We start from the raw sequence: 19,594 nt of genomic DNA, 5'->3' as shown, positions 1-19,594 counted from the left end.
TGTCACCGGCTCCAATGCTGCTCCCTCAGCGGGGGGGGGGGGGGGGCTATCTCTCTATGTATACAATAATTAGCCTACCTGAATTATATACAGTATATGCCATCCGTTTAACAAGTAAAGTTCTTCCTACATTGTATAAGAATACAAGGCAAATAAAATTGCACAGGGGGTGTTTAAAATTTTTAATGTAACTTCTGTCTTTGTTTATGTGTTTACTTCACAGCATTAAGGCTTGAAAACAGATGTATGCATTAATTCTAGTTTATGCTAATGTAAACAAAGCAACTCTAGCAATTTTTACTTTGTGTGCAAATCGTCAAAATAAATCATATCTATTCTGTGTGGATCATTTCAGATCAAACGTTTATTTAAAAAGTGATACAGCTCAACAATATTAAGAGAAAAAAAAACATGAAATAGTTTTGATGTAGAGGTGCTTAAAAAAAATTAGATGATCTTTGAAAACAACATTTGCTGTTCAGCTTTTGCAGAAAATCCTGGCCAAGATTTTTACTTTATACTTTATATGCTACGTTGGACGCTGAGCCTGAACTCTGCAGGGGACAACTGTTGTACACCAAGTTTTCCTTCCCAGTCAAAAGAGCTTTGGTCATCATGAAGCAGTCATCTCTCACAGACTTGAGGTCCTCCTCCTCCTCAGCACTCCCAGAACATCTTCCCACATGGGTAAAAGATCTTGAAAATAATGAGGAACATGCACTGGAAGCTGGTCACCACCATATAGACAATACATGTTTTTCTCTTTGGCCCTGAGGAACATTGTGAAAGATAAGACATGTTATTGAGATTTCTGATCTTTGGCCTTTTAGAAACTTGGAGGGCTCCAGGACACGTAGCAGTCGACCACACATGCTCTTTGCTGCATTTCACCAATGGAGGGAAGAAGGTGGCTTCGTAGATATATATTTGATTGTATTTTAAAATAAGGATGGAGAGCTGGTTTTCCATGAATATGTTCCTCATGTATCGACCCACACAAGAGAGGTGCTGTACTTGGCGGCCAATCATCTCTGCAGTGGATGATATCTTTAGAGGGAATGTACACAACCACATCAATATTCCTCTGGGTTTAGACCACAGACTGTATAATATTGTTTGGACATCGTCTGTACTTGTCTGCGTGCAGCTAAACAATCAAACCTGAGTATATTAAATTATTCAGAAGTTGATATTCACTCTCCGAGAGAACTGAGGTACAGAAATGTAATGGTGTGAGTGAGGGGCCTCCACTGTCGCTTAAAAGAGTGAGACACAAGATGTTAGACCAAAACATCTACTATTCAGACACATGGAGACAAAGCTGCAAACACAACCTTGCAAACAGAGGTGCAGATTGAACCCACTCGTTTAAAAAAAAAATAAAAAAGGTTTAATGTGTAGACTTCAGGTACTCAGAGGGACACATCAAAACCAGTTCATTTTACCTTCAAAACCTTATAAAGTAAAAAAAAAAAACAACAACAACAAAAAAAAAAAAACAGTTCAACAAATTCATGTGGTGGGGACTTAATATTCTTTGGGGCATTCAAAGTCTTATTAATTCATGATGATAACAACTATTTTTGTTTTCGTGTTCTTCCTATAACTTGTGTGAGAGCTCCTCTCTGCAGACAGACCCGCTCACTGTGTCCTGGGTGGTGCTGCGTCAAGCCACGCGGATTTACTGACACATTTCCGGACTAGCTCACCAAAATAAAAGGATAAACATTTTAAATGTGATAATAAAGCACCGCTGAAGTTTCGCAAACTTGCTTTAATCATGAGCATTGTTGGTACTTTTGTTTTATTATTCAGGCAATTTGGCTGAAAGTAACTTCCACTTTCACGTTGGCGCACAGCTGCGTTTGACTTTTATTTTGTAGCGGGTCCGGCAGAACCGGAAAGGGTCGGTGTGACGTCGGTAACCTTCCCGGTGGTTGTCGGGTGAGGGGTCACAAATGGAGACAGACTTCCACACATACGTACGGTGTCTCCCCGCTGCACAGCTGAAAGACAACATGACCCCGCACCGCTCACCCGCGGCTCGTTAAGTTCACCGTCGGCCACCCGGACCGGACGAGTGACCTCCTCCAGCGGGGAAGGGGGGGAAGGAGGGGGGGTGGGTGTGTGGGGCGGACCGCCGCTTCCTTCCACAGTTTAAACTCTCCTCCTGTCTCCTGTCTCCTGTCCGCCCAGCCGGCTGCAGCTCGTCTCTCTCTCTCTCTCTCTCTCCGCGGCGACGGGAGGTAAGAGAGGAGCTCCGCGGCGGGACAGCCCGCTGCTGGCTCCGAGCTAACTTAGCTAGCGGGGCTAACTCGTTAGCGCCTCGGCTGCGTCAGTCTAACGCGACAGATGTTCAGTCGGAGCCACGTGGACCCGCACAGGTTTGAAAGACAGCGGCCCGGTAGAAACGCTGTCGGGGGGGTAGTAACCTTCAAAAGGTGCAAGTTTTAGAGAAGTTGTTTAGCCGAGACGAGACGGACCGCACTGGACTGTAGACCCAAGAGTACCGCTTCCGGTCTTCTTCAAAATAAAAGCGCAGCGTGTGCAGATCCACAGTAACCGACGAAGCACCCTGAAATGAGATTATTCACCGTCGTTTAATTTTGCATTTCTCTTTAATTCGTATCATGATATATTCAAGAAGTTAGAACCGAAGATTTGTTTGCACATATGCAATTTTACAACACAGCCTTAAATGTTTGGACCCTCTGGGATCTCTTGACATTTTACACTGTAGTATCAACCAATGGATGTTGAAAATCAGACATTGGACTGAGAATTCAGTTTTATTTATAATGAATAATGTATTTATACATTTACTGTAAAGTATTCGTAATTTATGTAGCTCAGTTTACTCTCGTAATGAGGTGCAATGTGATGGCTCCACGTCCCAGCCCACCTATTACAAATAAAAGAGGTTTTAATTGGCTTTTCAGTCCAGGAGTTTTATCTGTGTGTCGAAGGCAAGTCTGTAAATACATTGAAAGGTCATGTTAAGTGTGGTTTGAAATGCAATGTTGTCACACAAGACCTCTTCTATCTGCTCTTCTGAGAATCTAATATGACGCAAGGAGGGATTATCATTTTACTTTCAAACACGTGGCAATTTTTGTAGGGACGCCACAACATTTTTTGTTGTTGTTTTGTTTAAATTATTATTATTATTATTATTATTATTATTATTATTATTATTATTGTGAAGGTTGCGTGCCTTATTTCCGCTTCGTGGTCTGGTGCTGGCTGCCTGGCCAGCGGAGCAGCTATTGACGGGAGGCTGGTGCTCCGGGGAGCCAGCCAGAGTTGACGGTGCTAGCTTTTTTAGCCAAACCCCCGTCAGCTAGCGAGTCATCCGCTGTTGTAGGTCTCTTTGCCAGCATGCTAACGGAGGCGGTTTAACCCGCGACACACTGCAGCGAGTCTCCTTTCTGTGCGACTTTCCGCAGAGGTCCGGCCGAGCTGAACTCCGCCGAGCCATGCGACAATGGTGCGTCCCCGCTGCGACCCCACGCACTGAACCGCTCCCGGGGCGCCTGTCCGTGTCACCCCCTCCGGCAGGTAAGACCACTTTTCCGAGCCCCAAACTCAGCCCCTCTTGCTCGGGTCCGGATCTTTGATAGTTTTGAACAGAAGGATCCCAGCGTGTTCAAAGCAGCTGACTTACATCACTGTAGTCCGCCTTGTAAACACCAAACATGAAGCAGAATTCGCTTAAAAAAAAAAAAAAAAAAAGATAAAAATCCATCAGATTAACTTTTTTTTTTTTTTTTTTTTTCCCAGTTGATCAACAAAGGTGCGTTTGTGACAGTGTTGGAGTTGATGGATCTTTAGACATCGTTGCGTGTTTCTGGTAAATTCGGCATGAATGCCATTTAACGAGATCAACTTTTTGTTTTAAAGGAGGTTGGCTCGCTGCAGCTCACCACTGTGTGTTTTGGTGGAGTTGTGTGACATTATGTGAGATAATCACACAAATCACGCCGATGTCGAATTGAAGAATGGGTTCACCACATTTATAAAATATAATAATTGGTATTGTCACAAGTGTCTGATTTTTCAAATTTGCAAGGTCATGTTGAATTGCTGGATTTTCTTCATGAGTTTAATATGATTTTTTTTTCTCAGTAGGCTGTATAACTGTTAAGATTAGGCTCCTTGCAGTACAGGCAGGTATAACAAGTAAAAGGTTGGATGTGAGTCATTGAGGGGACCTGATGTTAGGTTATGTATGCCAGGATGATCTTACTTTAAGTCCACCCTGGACAAATAGAGCAAGGTTAGCCCCAAGTGTCTGTGCCAAGTGGTTGAAAAGGTGCCAAAACATGCAATGACCCCGGGGTTCTTCAGAGGAGAATGCAGTCTGTCCTGTTTCCTCTTTGCAATTATTATCAACCACACTACTGTTAAGTCGCGGGTTAATTGATAGTTTAATCAGATCTGTAGTCAGTTGTTGTAGTCAAGATAAACGAACTCCTTCAAAGGAAGTGAAGTGTTTGAATTCAGCTGTGTGTCTCTGTTTGTGTTAAAATCTATTAATAATCCTTTCATCATTTATCCGTTTGTCTGCAGGTTCTGAAAACGTCCGCAACATATTGTCTAAATTTAAGGCTGGTGCTGAGTAGAGATAAATATAGCAGTGTATATCTTGGTAACACTTTGTGAAGTCTGTTTATCTGGTGAGAAATCTACTCAGCCACGCAGCTCTTTGGTGTATTAATAGGGCGACAGTTGGTTCATATTGAAATTCGGTGTCAAGTTTCATTCATATTACAGTCTCAAATTCACAAAAATATCCACCCCCATATTATTCTGCGTGCAGATGCCAGGATGGAGTGCTGCGAGGTGGAGCCGCGCTACACCATCGAACAGATCGACCTCCTGCAGCGCCTGCGTCTGTCCGGCATGACCAAACCGCAGATCATCCACGCCCTGGAGTCCCTGGAGAGGCTCGACCCGGACCACCGCCCGTCGCACTGTGACTCCCACCCGGCCCCGTCCAACAACACCCCCGCCGCGGCTGCCCCGGCTCCGTCCTCGTCTTCGTCCTCCTCCTCCTCGCTGTCCCTGGCCTCGGCGACCACGCAGACCTCCGGGCTGGAAGGCGCCGCGCTGTCCCCCAGCAACAGCTACGAGGCCTCGCCGCCGCCCCTCTATCCTCCCAGCGTGGCGGTGCAGCGGTCGTTCAGCTACGACATGATGGGGGACGAGGAGTGGGACCTGGAGGAGAAGGTGGAGGAGTACATGAGGTGAGGGAGGACGGTGGTGCTTAGTGTTATCACGGGGCCAGAGAGATGAATTGGTGCTGGGTGGGAGAGAGAAAGACCAGAAGAATAGTAGAGACAAAGAGAGACTATTATAACATCAGATAATGACAGCGATTGTCCCCAGAGGTGCCGGCTTATTCTCCAGAATTTTACCGGAGTTAATTCAGGTCAGGTGTTCAGGGACGGCTGAGAAAAGAGACGCATCAGTGAATAAGGTTAGTCAGAGCAAAGGCTGCTGCTTTAACCACAGTGTGATGGGTTTTTGTTGCTTTTACAGGAGAGACAGCAACCTGGTGAAAGAAGAGATCAAAACTTTCCTCAACAATCGCAGGATCTCTCAGGCGATCGTCGGCCAAGTCACAGGTACGCTGCTTTCTCTGGGACATTGTTACGCACTCATTCTGGTTTATTGAACTGCTTCTTTCTGGGCTGTTATTCACAGTGATGGCATGTGATGAAGGACACTTTCAGACTGAAGTCAAACCAGCAGAGAAATGTGTGGAGGATTTGGCAGCTTCATCTGTTACACTATAGACCGCCAACACCGGCTGATAATCGAGGTTCTTTTTGTTGAGACAGAAGTCGCTCTGAGTGTTCTGGTCCAGTGGGTGCAAAGTGTTTCGTCAGGCAGAACAGAATACGCTCAGTACTGCAACACCCGACCGGAGAATCCCAGCGTTGAATCACAGAGCGGTTCGAGCATTTGTTATGAAGTAAAATGAGCTGCGACTCGAGTGAGTTTCTCTGAAAGTTTGATAAAAGGTCGCTGTGTGTGTGTGTGTGTGTGTGTGTGTGTGTGTGTGTGTGTGTGTGTGTGTGTGTGTGTGTGTGTGTGTGTTTGTTAGTCAGATGGTTGGTTTGCTGATGCAAATGTCAGATTTTTTTTTAACTGAATCAATTCAGAAAAACAGGATTCTTATGCAGATATATTTTTGTTCCCCCTTTCCTTCTGACTGATCAGTTGATTTGTTGAATATTAGTCAGGAGTTGAAGCAGAACTGACTTGTCGGGAAAACATTCGAAGGGTCTGAGTTTGCAAAATTGCAAGGACATGCAAATATTATTGAAATTGGTTGAATTTGCAGTAATTATTGTCACCATGAGATTGTGATTTCCTTGGAGGGTCTCATCTGTGCAATGGCGTTGAAGCCATGAAGCGTTTTGTTTTTAAATGCAGTTTCAGCGCATGTGGTGCTCAATGCTGATTGGTTAAAAGCTGCTCAAACAGTCGACAAGCAGAATTCAACGATTAAAAATAGTTCCATGTGCAGCGTGATCAGACGCTCAGATGTGGGTTTTGTAACACCAGGATAACATACTGGCACTGCATGTGTCTTTTTCTGCTGTTGTCGTGTTTGAACATATTTGTTTTCCATGTAGTTTCTCGGTATGTCTCTAACTGACCCTAAAGATAAGTATGGCTACATGTAGAGGCCAATGAATCCTGAAGGCTCAGCAGCCCTGTGTTGGACCTGGAACTCTCCAACATGTCTCCTGCCTTCACCCAAAGTCAGCTGGGATAGGCTCCACCCCTTTGTGACCATGTAAGGGATTAAGTGGGTATAGATAATGAATGAATGGATGGATTTAGAAAGCAAAGTTGGCAGATAAAGTGACAATAAAATAATCATAGTTGCGGCTCTAATTTTAACCTTGACATTATGTATACAACATACATTATGGTGGAATGACTCAACAAACCTTTTATTTAATGAATAAGATCTGGAACGCAGACTGCAGGGTCTTTGGGTAGATCTCTCTACGAGGCCGGACACGTTTTTCAGAGCCTATTAAAGTACCAGTGATAGATGTAACAATGCAGTAGGTAATATTTATGTCTGTATTGGTGATGCATGAAAAGAGAGAGGGTCTGTTCTGCATTACACAAGTAGCAGCAAGTCCACATCAGTAAACTTTCTCTCCAGCCCCTGAAAATACATCTCACTAAATCAAACGTACTTAATTAAAGTATCGACGTCGGGTTGGCTTCATTAAGTTAACAGGAATATACCAGAGCTGGAACACAGCCGGACTTTTAACAGCGCCGGCATAAATCAGCACCTTTTAACATGTTGAAGTAACATGTGTCGTCCTCCCGCACGCAGGCATCAGCCAGAGCTACATCTCCCAGTGGCTGCTGCAGCAAGGCCTGGAGATGAGCGACTCCAAGCGCCGCGCCTTCTACCGCTGGTACCTGCTGGAGAGGAACAACCCAGGTGAGACGCAGATCTGATGTAGAATCTGACTTCTACAGAGATACAGATCCCACTTGGGGATAATAGCTGTTAGGGAAGAATAATAATGAGAAAAGTGCAGATCAGCGCCCCCCCAAGGTTGAATGTCAGGTTAATGATGATAGATTAGAGATTAGATAGCGGAAGGCTCGTATTAAAAAAGACATTATACTGTATGTGTTGTGCTGAATGTGAACCACCGCTTGCTAACCCTTCCCCATCCATCCTCCTGCATGGTAAACACCTCTAACTCCTCACGCTCTCTCCGACCCGGCGCTCCACGGGCTGCAGGGTCGAGGAAGGACACGAGACAAATCTATAATTTCAGAGGAAAGGCGAGTGATAAAGGTAGTCCCGTCACAGGAGATTCTAATCGATAACGTTAAGGCTTCTGGTTAGGAAATGAAACTTTAGCGGGTGAATGCGGTTGGTGTCCGTCCGGGCTACAGTAGCAGCCCGGGGTCGGCGCTGACCTCTTCGCGTCCTACGAGACGAATCCGGCATGCTTTTTAACAGCTACAAACGAGCAGCCGCTCCAGATGCCTTTTATTGATTTGTGTCAAACAGCATGCTCTTGCAGTACGTCATGTCAGAAAGTCACATTTTTACATGATTAGCCTGTGAAACAAACAAAAGCCGCCGGTGGACCATCTGCCGTCCCTGCTGTCTCCCCTCATCGTAATCCTTTATTGTTTTCTCCCCCACTGACCCACCCAAGCTTGGCTTTGGCTCCTCTGCAGTTCCCAGCCTCGATGCTGGAGGTACTCTGGTGCTGGTTTTCATTCCTACATGGCTAACAAACAGGCTGTTACTAACAATGGTTACTTTTTCTGCTATGTTTCCAATCCAAAGTGACTTTCATTGGCTCCTATTGACCTGCCCATCGTGAGTCTCTGAAGAAGCAGAACTATCTGTCAAACTGACTTCTGATTGGAAAATACAATGAAATTCTTCCGAAGTAGACGTTTTTGTTTTTTTAAGTAAATGATAGCTGAAATGTCAAGGCAGGTCTTCAGGAGTGTGTCAGTTAACCCAGAGACACAGATGTAAATGTAACCTCCAGTTATCGTATCCATGGCCGCGGCCCGCCTGACTATTGGTTTTGTCCCGACTGAAGGGCTGAGGTGGAGTGAAAGCCAGCACAGCGTGAGTCCCATGCCCAGGGCCAGGGGAGGGGACAGAGACGGGACGGTAGCAGGGGCAAGCGGCAGCCTCCCCAACCCCAACACCAACCTCAACCCCAACCCATCGTGGAGCAGGCAGAGAGAGCTGCTGATGCACCTGCTGCCTTGGTACACTGCTGCCGCCGCAGCTGCCCAGGCCCAGCCAGGTAACCCTGCCCTCCCCCCAGCCCCCCGGCCCCCTGCGGCTGGCCTCAGGACACACCTTCATGCCCATCACCCTGCACCCTGTCTGTCAGCTTGGGAAGCCTTTCAGCAGTCTAAAATGGTTTATGTAATGCTAAAATGAAGCGTCTCCACACGGGGGATCATCTTGAGTTTAGCTTTGTATCAGCAGGCGGTTGCAGCAACTGTGTGTCAGGTCTAACGGAGCTGGGTCTGAACTTGGTGTGATTGTGTGTACGTTTATGAACTAGAAGGACACTCGGAGAGCACAGACCTCTGCCATGGCCAGTAGTCCACACTTCCACATGATGTGCAGCGACTGTGGTGTTGTTCCAGTTGTGTCCTTTCCAATTCTCCCTTTTGAAACCACCATCCCTGACTGCTTCATAATGAGTGCTTGCTATATTAAGTTTGAGCAAATACATGTGTATCCCTGAGGATTACTGGTGCCCATTAATATGACGGAGTGCATATGAAATCATTGCATTTCTAGGATGGCCTCTGTTTTTCCACCATTTAACTTTACTACCGTCGACTGGATTTCAAGATGTTCAATTAGGCGATTCAGGAGGATATTTACTGCCCAACCGTGCAATTGTAATGAAAGTACAAAATAATTTGTGCCTCTGCCCGATGATTCTCATCCACTCTAAAAGTTCATGTTTCATTCCTTGGCCCGTGCTACAACCTTCCACCAAGTTTCGTTACAATCAGGTCTGTAATGTTTCTGTAATCCGGCTGACAAACAAACAAACGGGGCCAAAAACAAACCCTCCTTGGCAGAGGTAACTAACGGAGGGGTTATTTCTGTCAGCATCACCAGACCTGTAGGACACACTGTCCCCATTGCTTGCTTCGAGAGCTTGGAAATATATTGGAACTTGGAGCTTCGAAACTCAGCGTATAAAAAGATGTCGACTGAAGAGTCTGTTCTTTAAATTCATTGATCGATCCCTCCGATGATCCTTTTTCTGACACTTTTTGTGTACAAGTCATTTTGTCATTTAATTGGTTATTTTGTTAGAAATTATTGTTATGTACGTCTAAGTAAATTCTGAAAGAGGGGAAATGACAATAAATAGGTCCCTGCTGGTTTCCACATGACTGTGAAACAGTACGTTGCATTCTGTCTGGTATCTAAAAGGTTTTAAAAAGTCTGCGTTGAACGCTGATAAAAGTTACAATGTCTGAGTTTTTCTCCGATACTTTTGTGTGTGTTTTAAACCTCAATGACAATATTTTTGTGATGAATCCATCATGACCTTTGTAAAAACATCCAAAGACAGCAAAAGCTGTCCATAAATAGTAAAAAAAAAAAAAAAATCAGGATTTATATTTAACTGAATTGTTATTGAAGTAACGCTTTTTGTATCGTGTTGCAGCTTGTTCACGTGATAACCTCAAGTACTTTATGTTTGTTTTTCTTTTAGGTCTCTTACTCCCTTTTCACTGTTTAAGATTGTCTCCCGGTCACATATTACCTGAAGGACGCTTCGTTTGCGTGACAATGTCTCATAACATAAGTAGAGATGGTTAACTCACTAGTTACAATGCAACCGTCAGTGATGACTTTTTGTTCTACCTTCAGATCCAGATCCAGCTGGTGCAGCGTGCAGCACTGTGTTAGTTTGCATCCATTTAAACTGTCCTCTGTTCTTCAGGTGCCACTTTATCGATGCGTTCTCTGGTGAAGGAGGAACCTGATTGGAGGACGGGGATCATGGCGGGCGACAGGACGGGGATCGTGGGCGGTCCTCTGAGGCTGCGTAGGGGAAGCAGGTTCACCTGGAGGAAGGAGTGCCAATCAATTATGGAGAGGTGAGCACAGTTCAGTGCTGCATCAATACGACACGCATACTGAAAGTGCTGCATTCATTTCATGTGGAGAAGGAACCAAGATATTATGACCACCAAACACTGACCTGCATGTCCCACTGAAGACGTGTCCGTCCCGTCGTATGTCCACCTCGATTTTGTTCCGTCCTCTGCGCGGCTTCATATCCAACCGGCGGCGTGTCAGACCCCGAAGCGTTTTGTCTGCCCGTTTTATCTTCCGTCCTCATTTGGTCATGTTTCCTTGATTTCTGTGCTTCTGTTGCGGGTAAACGTTGTTAAACGGGACATTTTTGGTCTGTTTTGTGGTTATTGTTGTATTTCCTACTTTGTGCTGCAGCTTACGGACAAAGTTAATACAGCCAGCTGTGTTTTAGTCATTAAAAAGATTAATCCAACTATTTATTGTGTAACTATTTCACATACGGTGTTTGCAGCAGGAAGAGAACGCATTTCTTGTCCACATTGAAAGACCGCGGGGTTAGGCGGTGATGTAAGAACGTTTTTTATGACCGGGAGTTTGCACATAGGTGTTTTATTTTGAAAATTTTCCCTGAGTTTTATTTGGTTTTCTCGAGACATTTCCTGCCCGGCCGATCTGCTCCGTTTAGATTGCCGTGGCTTCCGTCAGAAATAGACTCGCTGCCTATCTTCAGCGGGGATGCTGCCGAGACGCAGCCGTTGGGATATTAAGCGTTGACTTTAATGATGGAGATTCACTCCGGCAGCCGCGTCGGACACGGAACCAGTAGGAAATAGCTTTCAGGCTTTGTTCAGACTGCAGGCAAATTGGATTTTTTTTAAAATCTCAAATCAGATCTTTTTGACAGACTGTCCGCGCTGTTATTTACAAGTGAGCGGATCAAATTTGATGTTTAGACATCACTGACTTATCTGCATGGGTTGCTGTGGTAACGACGTACGCTGCTACACTGGTTAACTTTCCAAGCCAATCTGATTTTGAAGTGCAATACCACAGAGGGCCACAAGGAGCTGGCTCCATTAAAAACGCTGACTCTAAGAGACTCCAATTGAAAAAGCGTCAACTTCTCACTTAAAATACAAAGTCAGTAAATTTTCTTCCACAAGTCACTGTGGTCTCATTTGCTAAATTCACTCCTTCTGATCCGTGTTTTGGTGGTCCTCCTCAAAATGATTGCATAATTAATCAGATATTAGGCCTTGAAAAGGTTTGGAGGCGTGTCTTGTTTGATTGACATGCCTGCGATGCTGCCACGTTTCCAGCATACGTGGTTGGATGTTGTGTCCTCTGGTTCTCCATCAGATCCACCACTCACTTCTCCCCAGCTCGTCCAAATATGATCACTTCTGGCTTCAAAAAAAGGACATGTTGACAGCTAAAATGCCAGCGTTATGGCTTCAACTTCTCACAAACCAATGTGAACTGCTGTCCAAAACAATCCAATTGTCTCACAGTCACAATTTCCTTAAGACCAAGATAACGTCATTAGTTCGCCTGTTTTATTTGAAAGCCAGATACTCGGCACACAATCAGATTAGAGGTAGAAAAGTAGCAAATCCTCGCAATTAAGAAGCCTAAACTGATGAATGTTTAACATTTCTGCTGGAAAACGACATTAACAATTATTGAACAGTTGCTGAATGATCGTCAGTTGATCAAATAATTGATCAAAAATAGTTTCAGCTCTAAAATGAGCATATTTGACTGAGAAGAATGGATAGCCTTAAATGTATAGCCGAATGTTTGGTTGCTGTAATAGGCAAAATCTCACATTGAATTCATGTTTAGCTGTGAACTTAAAAAAAAAAGGCTGATTTATGCGCCTGATGAATTTGTCAGTATTTGAATCGTTGGAACAGGGATGCAGTGTGTTGTTGAAGGTCAGAGTGTAAATGTCCTTCAGTGCCTGAACCAGTTCCGTTTAATGACGGCGTTTTCTGACCCTGCGTCTCTGGAATAATGTTTGTCCCAGACGCTCTTCTCAGTAACTCAGAGCAGCGGTGAGAAACAGGAGCGCGGTAGCTGCTGTGTGCAATTGATTTCTCTATTACATGGTTGCTGTAAGTAAAGGGTGCAGTCTGGGCACTCACAGTAATAAGACCACACAGACAGCGCTCACCAGCAGTGCCCGTGGATTACGCAATCCTACTGCAGTGCTGATCCTTATGAGCTAGTTTAGACCCAAGGACGACACAGTAGAGGTGAAGATGATGAGGGTGTGTGTGTGTGTGTGTGAGAGAGAGAGTGTGTGTGTGTGTGTGTGTGTGTGTGTGTGTGTGTGTGTGAGAGAGAGAGAGAGAGAGACAGGATAGGGCGACTCAGAGGGTGAGAGGAGGAGAGGGCTAGAGGAAATTGATCCCCGTGTGTTTTGTAATGTGAGACAATGATTCATTTTCGGTATTGGAGGGATAAAAAAAAAAAGAAAAGATGTGAGGCAGACGACTTTAGAGAGAAAAATAGATATTTTGATCTTTTACGATGAATGAATTTCAGCTTTTCCTAATGAATCTTCATGTTTATCAGTCTGGGAAGAGATTTGAATTTGCAAAGTGACAAATTAACCCACTTACCGCCTCCATGAATCTCTAGTGATATTCCACTGTGTAAATATTGTCCCTTCTCTCCTGTAATTCAGTACAAAGACTGATGAAGTGTAAAATTAGGGCGTAACTAGCCCGGCTCCGACTGGTGCCGTCCTCTCTTAAACGCTGAGCCTGTGATGCAGAGTGATTTAACTGTTTCCGATACCGTTCCAGTTTCTTCATGGAGAACCAGTATCCTGATGAGGCGAAGCGGGAGGAGATCGCCAACGCCTGTAACTCCGTCATCCAGAAACCAGGTAGTCAGACACCCCGTTTCCACTGAGGTGCGATCTGCTCAGGCTGTATTCGGAGGTGGCCCGGGACGCCTGTGGCCACATTGTCTTTGCGGTGTGAACGCAGTGCGTCCTGGGCCACGCTGGAAGACCGCCTACTCAGCTAACCTTCCTCTGAATAAGGACTGTATTGCGATGCCTGCCTGCTGTGTGCGTGACCTCACACTCGCTGCTCAGCTGCGTGTCTGTATCCACACCGGCTGCGTGTCAGCTGAAGTGCTGCATGTCCGACCATTGAATCAATTAGTTTCTCTTTAATAATGGCCATCAGTATCCTAGTTTTGAGGTTTCGACAAGTGATGAGTTGTAACCAAAAACCAGTCACGTGGTTTTTGTTTAGCCTCGTTTATTAGCACACAAACGCACACAAACACAGGCACTCTGACTGAGACAGAGGAACGATAGTAACAGAGGGAGAGAGCAGTGAAGAAATGTCTGCTCCTCTTTATTTATTTTTTTGGTTACGAGAAAAAATAACTCCTGCGTGATTCTGCCGAGTACAAAATGACTGTATAAAAAGCAGGAGAGTTTTATTGCATACCTGCGCTTAAAAAATTTCCCCTCGGGGATTAATAAAGTAACTACCTAACCTAACCTAACCAAAGCAGCTTTTTAGCTATTTAAAACAAACTGCTACATGAGGCTTGTTTCACCAAAGCCTCCTCTGGGTTTAGATTGTTTCTTTTAGTTTATTTTATAGCGTGCCGGAACGATAAAATTAATCAGACCTGAATTATTGGGGTTCAGGGTCCTGTTATTGTGCTGCTTGTGTATTTTCATGACGTAGCCTGCAGCCTTATTTGCATATAGAGCGGATAAGTCAGATCTAATCTCAAGTGGTTAGTGGGGACACATGTGGAGATGCATGAAATGCCAGGTGGGAACAGACGGCTTCAAGCAAGACACTTGTGATTCGGTCTTGCCGGGAGGCCTGTTGAAACACAATGCTCGGTGGAAACACCCTCAGAGGGGTTTTTGTAACGGCATCAAAGCGGGTTCTTGTCAGAAACGTGTCAAAATTGAAATGTCATAACTGACATGTTTTCGTTCTGAAAAGACTGTTTGTTAACAACGTCAGCTGACGGATGATTCATTTGTAATATATTCGTTATTTTGGTCCTTTATCGTTCGAGGGTCAAGGTTGTATTTCCTCTTGGTTTCGTCCCTCAGGCTGTAAACTGTCTGAGTTTGAGCGCGTGACGGCGCTGAAGGTGTACAACTGGTTTGCCAACCGTCGGAAGGAGATGAAGAGAAGAGCCAACATAGGTGAGGACCAGATAGCTGGACGGGAGGAAGCTCTTTGTCTCCGTTGTTTCTCCAACCTCTGCTTCCCTGTCTGACACAACCAGAAGCTGCCATTCTGGAGAGCCACGGGATTGAGGTGCCAAGTCCGAGCTGCCACTCCAACGGTGAGGAGGGAGAGATGCAAGAGTTCACAGATCAGGTGAATCATCGCTTCTCAGAGCAAGTAAGTCAACCAGAAATAAACAACTAGCAATTAGCAGATGTTTTTTAGGATCTATCAAAACAAAAAAATACTCTCACTGGCAGGTTGGGAAATAAATGATCTGCACTGCAGGTTTAACGCTAACCTGGCTCCACCACGCTGATGCTCAGCCACTCGGAAGGGCGGACCAATCAGCAACCAGTGTCTGGGGTTCAGTCCCTTCACTGTGATTGGGCGTCTGGGTAAACAGTGACGAGTGAATCGTTTAATCCAAAGTTGAACATAACTCTTGGTGACCGGGAAAAAACAAAGAGCGTTCAGCGCAAAATAAACGCTCAGCCCCTCGTCACACTGCTGCTGTTTGAAAAATATAAAATAAAGTGTGGGTCCCTTTATAAAAGCAATTTGTGCTCTGGGGAAAAACGCTTTGGTGGACCAGGGCTTTAGGTAATTGCGTGTCAGCCGGTTTCAGCGCATACTGATTGGTTAAAATTAACCCGAGGTCTACTCCCAGTAGGATGAAGCGACCGTGAACGTTTCTCTGTGGAGCGCAGCATGACAAGGCGAATATGAGGTAACCCTGTCTGTAAGGATTCCTCAGTCGTTTTAAGCAATTCCTCCGGCATTGAACGCAAATACACATCTGTTGTCCACAAACCTGTCGGTACCGGCACCATCTGAGACAAATCAATAACAAAGATATCTTATTGTTTCTGTTGACAGTCAGTTGAGTCAGTTGTCAATGATGTCACTGCACACACGTTTTTCAGTAATCCGCCTCGTGCGTGTCTGATTTAATAAATATTCTTCTATTTTAATCAAACCAGCTGTCAACACAAGTGTCTTAACTGTTTGTGTTTACACAGCTCCAGGAAAACGTGTATGTTTTATTTGTGTATTTGGCTCTCAGAGCCTCCAAAACACACGTGGCCTACAGTTTGAAAGTGTCCCTGAACGCCTCCTGTCTGGGAGCCGCTGCTGCTCCGCTGATGTGCTCCACCCTGTTTGTGGACTCGCTGTTACAACCAGAGTTTACTACTCTGTCCAAACTGCTGGACGGCGCTGGGCAGCAGCAGGAGCTGTTGCCAGCCGTTAAAAGCTCACAGCGAGCTGGAGGATGTAAACACAGCGTGTGAAGCTCCAACAGCCGCTTCACTGACCTTAACAAGCGGACTGAGCCCAGATTCGCAATGAGATACCCTGAAACTATCCCAGCTGCTCTACGGGCAGGAGGGGCCGCCCCTCACACCAACAGGATGTGTCAAACAAAAAGTATTGGGCCTCATTCAGCAACCGTTCTTTAGAAGAAATTTCTTCTTAAAACCCACCTACACAGTTTTTACAAAGGTTCTGGCACTCGCCAATGTTTCCTTATTAGGGATTTTTTTTTTGTGCGCACACTTACATGTACACACATCTGAGTGCTGAAATGATTGTGCCAACTAATCGACTAATGTGTTTTCTTCAATTCAACAGTTATATCATATTTTTGTATTTCTTACAGCAAATATCATATAATCTTATAGTAAACGTATTTCTTTATCATTCGTAATTTAATAATTATTTTCATTACTTTACAAATCATCATGGTGTTAAATAAACATGACACTAACACTCCCAACGACCGGTCAGCAGACTTGCTGTCCGGGTTTGACAGCAGTGAATTGCTTGTTAGTGAATTAAAATGAATTCGCCTTTTACATGGTGATACTTTATATAAGACAATTAATCTCGGGAAGGAAACATCACAAAAAATAATCAAAAATGTGACGTGGGTGAACGGACATGGGTGCAGGTCTGGATGTGCTGCTGCAGGAGGGTTCAGTCTGCATGCTGCTGGTTATTTTTACATGAATCAGTTTTGTGCTGTTTTTTTACAATTTTAAATCCACTATTTAAGCTACTCTAATAAATATGACGGTGTTAACTTTCGACAGCAGCACCTCCACTTCAAGAACTGCTGTAGTTGTTCCTCCTCTTGGAGTCCGCTGCTCCAACATCTTTCAGCATTATTTACATTTCTCCCAACATCTCTCTTCTCCCTCGCTGTCTGTGACTGTGTGCACACGACACTGCAGTCTCATGCCCTTTTATGGGCATTGGCAGGGCGTTTACGTATGCTAATTTGGGAGAACTGTCACGAGCTTGCAATTTACGGGGACTGTGGGATTCATCATGAACACGTCGTGAATCTGACGTAGACTTTTTCTGAGGACGTTTCTTAAGAACAAATAAATAAGAAGATATTGGTGAACGAGGCCCATTGAGCTCACACAACTCTTGTATGCTTTTAAACAGGAAGACACATCTTCCCAGAGGATGGTCGACCAGCAGGACCCGTCCTCGTTGGCTCCCACGGAGGTGGCGGCGCTGCCGAGCCCCGGCCCTCAGGTCCTGGAACAGAAAGAGGAGGATTCAAAAAGGGAGACTGTGGATGAAGAGTGACTGAAGCCGGGATCATCATCATATTTCAATTTGAGTCGGATGAAATAGGAAAAACAACACGTGTCTCCTGCTCCACCCGTGTGGAGTCTGCTGGGCCTGTGACACCCAGAAATCAAAGGGAGGAGGGTGCTGAAGCTCGCTGAGGTGCCTCGGATGGTAAGGAGGCCACTGTATTTATCAACAGTAACCCTGCTTATATTAACGGCAATATACAGTATATAAATATATATCTATCAACATATAGTGCATTCCAAGATGGTATTAAAAAGCCTAAACTCCTCCGAGGGAGAATCATGTAAAGGATACCTCGCCCATTCGAAGCTGTTTTCTCTTTTCTTTGCTACATGCCTTCTTTTAGCTCTTTTCAAAAGGGCGGCTGTTGGGCGGACTGTGGTGACGTGAATGTGCTGCGCCTGCAGGTCAGGTGGGTGTGGGGGCTTTGTGGGTGGGGGGGGGGAGGGGTGAAGCGTGGCATCCAGGATCTACAGTAGTTTGCGGTGAAGCAAATGCCCTCTGCTCTGCTTGAATGTCTTTGACCCTCCGACCTGGTTCACGAGACTCTAAAACCTCAATCAGTCGACCGATCCAATCAGTCGATCAATCAACGAGTGCTGTCGCCATCCAATCCGTGAAGGCCCTGAGGGACGACTGGAATCTCAGGTAATCCCCCCCCCCCCAAAAAAAAAAAATCATGGAGGACGACAGCAAAGAGTTGCACCAGGTTTCTTTAGTGTCTTAAAATGTGCTTGATTTTTCTTTATTTTAACTGTGTTTAACCAAAACAGGAAGTGTTATTTATACCTTTTTATATTAGCCAGACAAGCCCAGGACTATGTATCATCTTCATCATCTGTCTTCTTTGTTATACTGCTGTTTGGTCCTTTTTGTAGTCACGTCCAGCCGGTGAAGAACCACCGCTTGACATCGAGTCCTTTCCTTTTTTTTTTTTTTTTTTTTTTTTTTTATCGTTTGAAAGAACGCTAAAAACAAATGTGATCAAAAATCCTAGCGTGGCAGCATAAATGCTACGAGCACCTTTTCTCTTGTATTGGAATAAGCTACAGCTTTTAGCTCCTGTAAGTTTGTGTCACTGCAAAGCGGATCTCACTCTAACTAAAGAGGGGACTGTGCCTGCGTTCTGGCCTCTACATGTACATAACCCAGAACATATACACGTCTATGGGTGCTTTTCCTTTAGCAGTATATAGAAAACTGTTATTTGTCAGACTTGAAATATGACTAGCTGACTTTGCATTACATAGTCCCTTATATTACGCCGGTCCAAGGCCTGTGGGAGTTACCTCCATAATGTTCATGTGATGAACAAAGACGCTTGTTCTCAAACGGCCCCTCTGAGCAGGGAGCCGCAGTGTTACCTCCTAATGCCAAAGCTATGCCAAGGTAGAGAAGAGCAGACTGGAACAGTCCCAACACTATAAGGTATACAGTAGGTTGTTTATTTGCTCAGTACAACACTAGCCGACTAGCTTACCTCAGAATAACTGTGTCATGAATGTGACACAGGCCGACTGTCATTAAAACTGGCAGCAGCCGTCGTCGTGACTGTTTATGATAGGGACAGTGTTATGTAGCATTTATGGCGACGGGGCGTTCGCCCTGTGTTGTTCATGTGTACTCACCTCAGACCTGTTCTCTCGTCCAGATGTGGACAGGAACACTCCCTCCTCTCCTCAAAGCTGCACGCAGTTTCTGATGATTATGCTCCTCTCTATCTGCTTTCACCTGACAAGGGAAAACAATAATAAAATTGTACACAATCAGCAGGAAATGTCTCCGTTTATTCTGAGTGATTGCAGGTGTTTGGTCTTCGGGATTCGGCAGGTGACGTGTCGAGATGCTGAAACTTGACTCGAGCTAATTCCTGTCAGCGGACACCAGGTAGGACTGAATTATCCAGGATGAATGATCGGTCATATTAATTACCATGATGTAATTGAAATAATGTTTGTTAATGTATTCAGTGCAGATCTGAGGAGAAGCAGCAGCTCTGTGTGATAATAGCTGCTAGAGCAGAAGCTCAGGGTGACTGAGGAGGATGTCGGCTGAGAGGGAGCTGAACGACAGGGTGAGCGATTCTGTGACTTTAAACTACGGCAGATTATTGGCTGCTAACATGCTAATGCTAATATTCCATCAAAACCTCCTA

The 19,594-nt window shown here is 44.9% G+C and overlaps 1 protein-coding gene across 7 annotated transcripts; it reads left to right on the top strand.

Annotated features, from left to right (window-relative positions):
* Nucleotides 1-1,927: 1,927 nt before the first annotated feature.
* LOC138214760 (homeobox-containing protein 1) lies at nucleotides 1,928-17,859 on the top strand. Of its 7 annotated transcripts, XM_069176547.1 has the most exons (11): nucleotides 1,928-2,246; nucleotides 3,447-3,558; nucleotides 4,820-5,246; nucleotides 5,542-5,627; nucleotides 7,370-7,480; nucleotides 8,616-8,828; nucleotides 10,506-10,662; nucleotides 13,417-13,499; nucleotides 14,706-14,801; nucleotides 14,885-15,003; nucleotides 17,281-17,859. In XM_069176547.1, the coding sequence occupies exons 2-11, from the start codon at nucleotides 3,477-3,479 to the stop codon at nucleotides 17,425-17,427; spliced, it is 1,521 nt and encodes a 506-aa protein (XP_069032648.1). In that variant the 5' UTR covers nucleotides 1,928-2,246; nucleotides 3,447-3,476; the 3' UTR covers nucleotides 17,428-17,859. The 7 variants fall into 7 exon arrangements, with proteins under 7 accessions (XP_069032648.1, XP_069032649.1, XP_069032650.1 ...); XM_069176548.1 differs by having other exon boundaries at nucleotides 1,928-3,558; nucleotides 14,888-15,003; XM_069176549.1 differs by having other exon boundaries at nucleotides 1,928-3,558; nucleotides 14,885-14,979.
* Nucleotides 17,860-19,594: the final 1,735 nt, after the last annotated feature.

The sequence above is a fragment of the Embiotoca jacksoni genome, unplaced genomic scaffold (assembly GCF_022577435.1).
Source record: "Embiotoca jacksoni isolate LCO1_2020_lvr unplaced genomic scaffold, fEmbJac1.0.p SCAF_7, whole genome shotgun sequence".
Classification (NCBI taxonomy): domain Eukaryota; kingdom Metazoa; phylum Chordata; class Actinopteri; family Embiotocidae; genus Embiotoca; species Embiotoca jacksoni.
Note: the sequence above shows the minus strand (reverse complement) of the source record. Positions and strands in the feature narration are given on the sequence as shown.

Bases quoted from the DNA above. Each gene is read 5' to 3' on its own strand.
- LOC138214760 (XM_069176547.1), top strand. From the start codon at position 3,477: ATGCGACAATGGTGCGTCCCCGCTGCGACCCCACGCACTGAACCGCTC. The intron at 8,829-10,505 runs GTAACCCTGCCC...TCTGTTCTTCAG, and splicing joins AGCTGCCCAGGCCCAGCCAG to GTGCCACTTTATCGATGCGT. The intron at 13,500-14,705 runs GTAGTCAGACAC...TTCGTCCCTCAG, and splicing joins CTCCGTCATCCAGAAACCAG to GCTGTAAACTGTCTGAGTTT.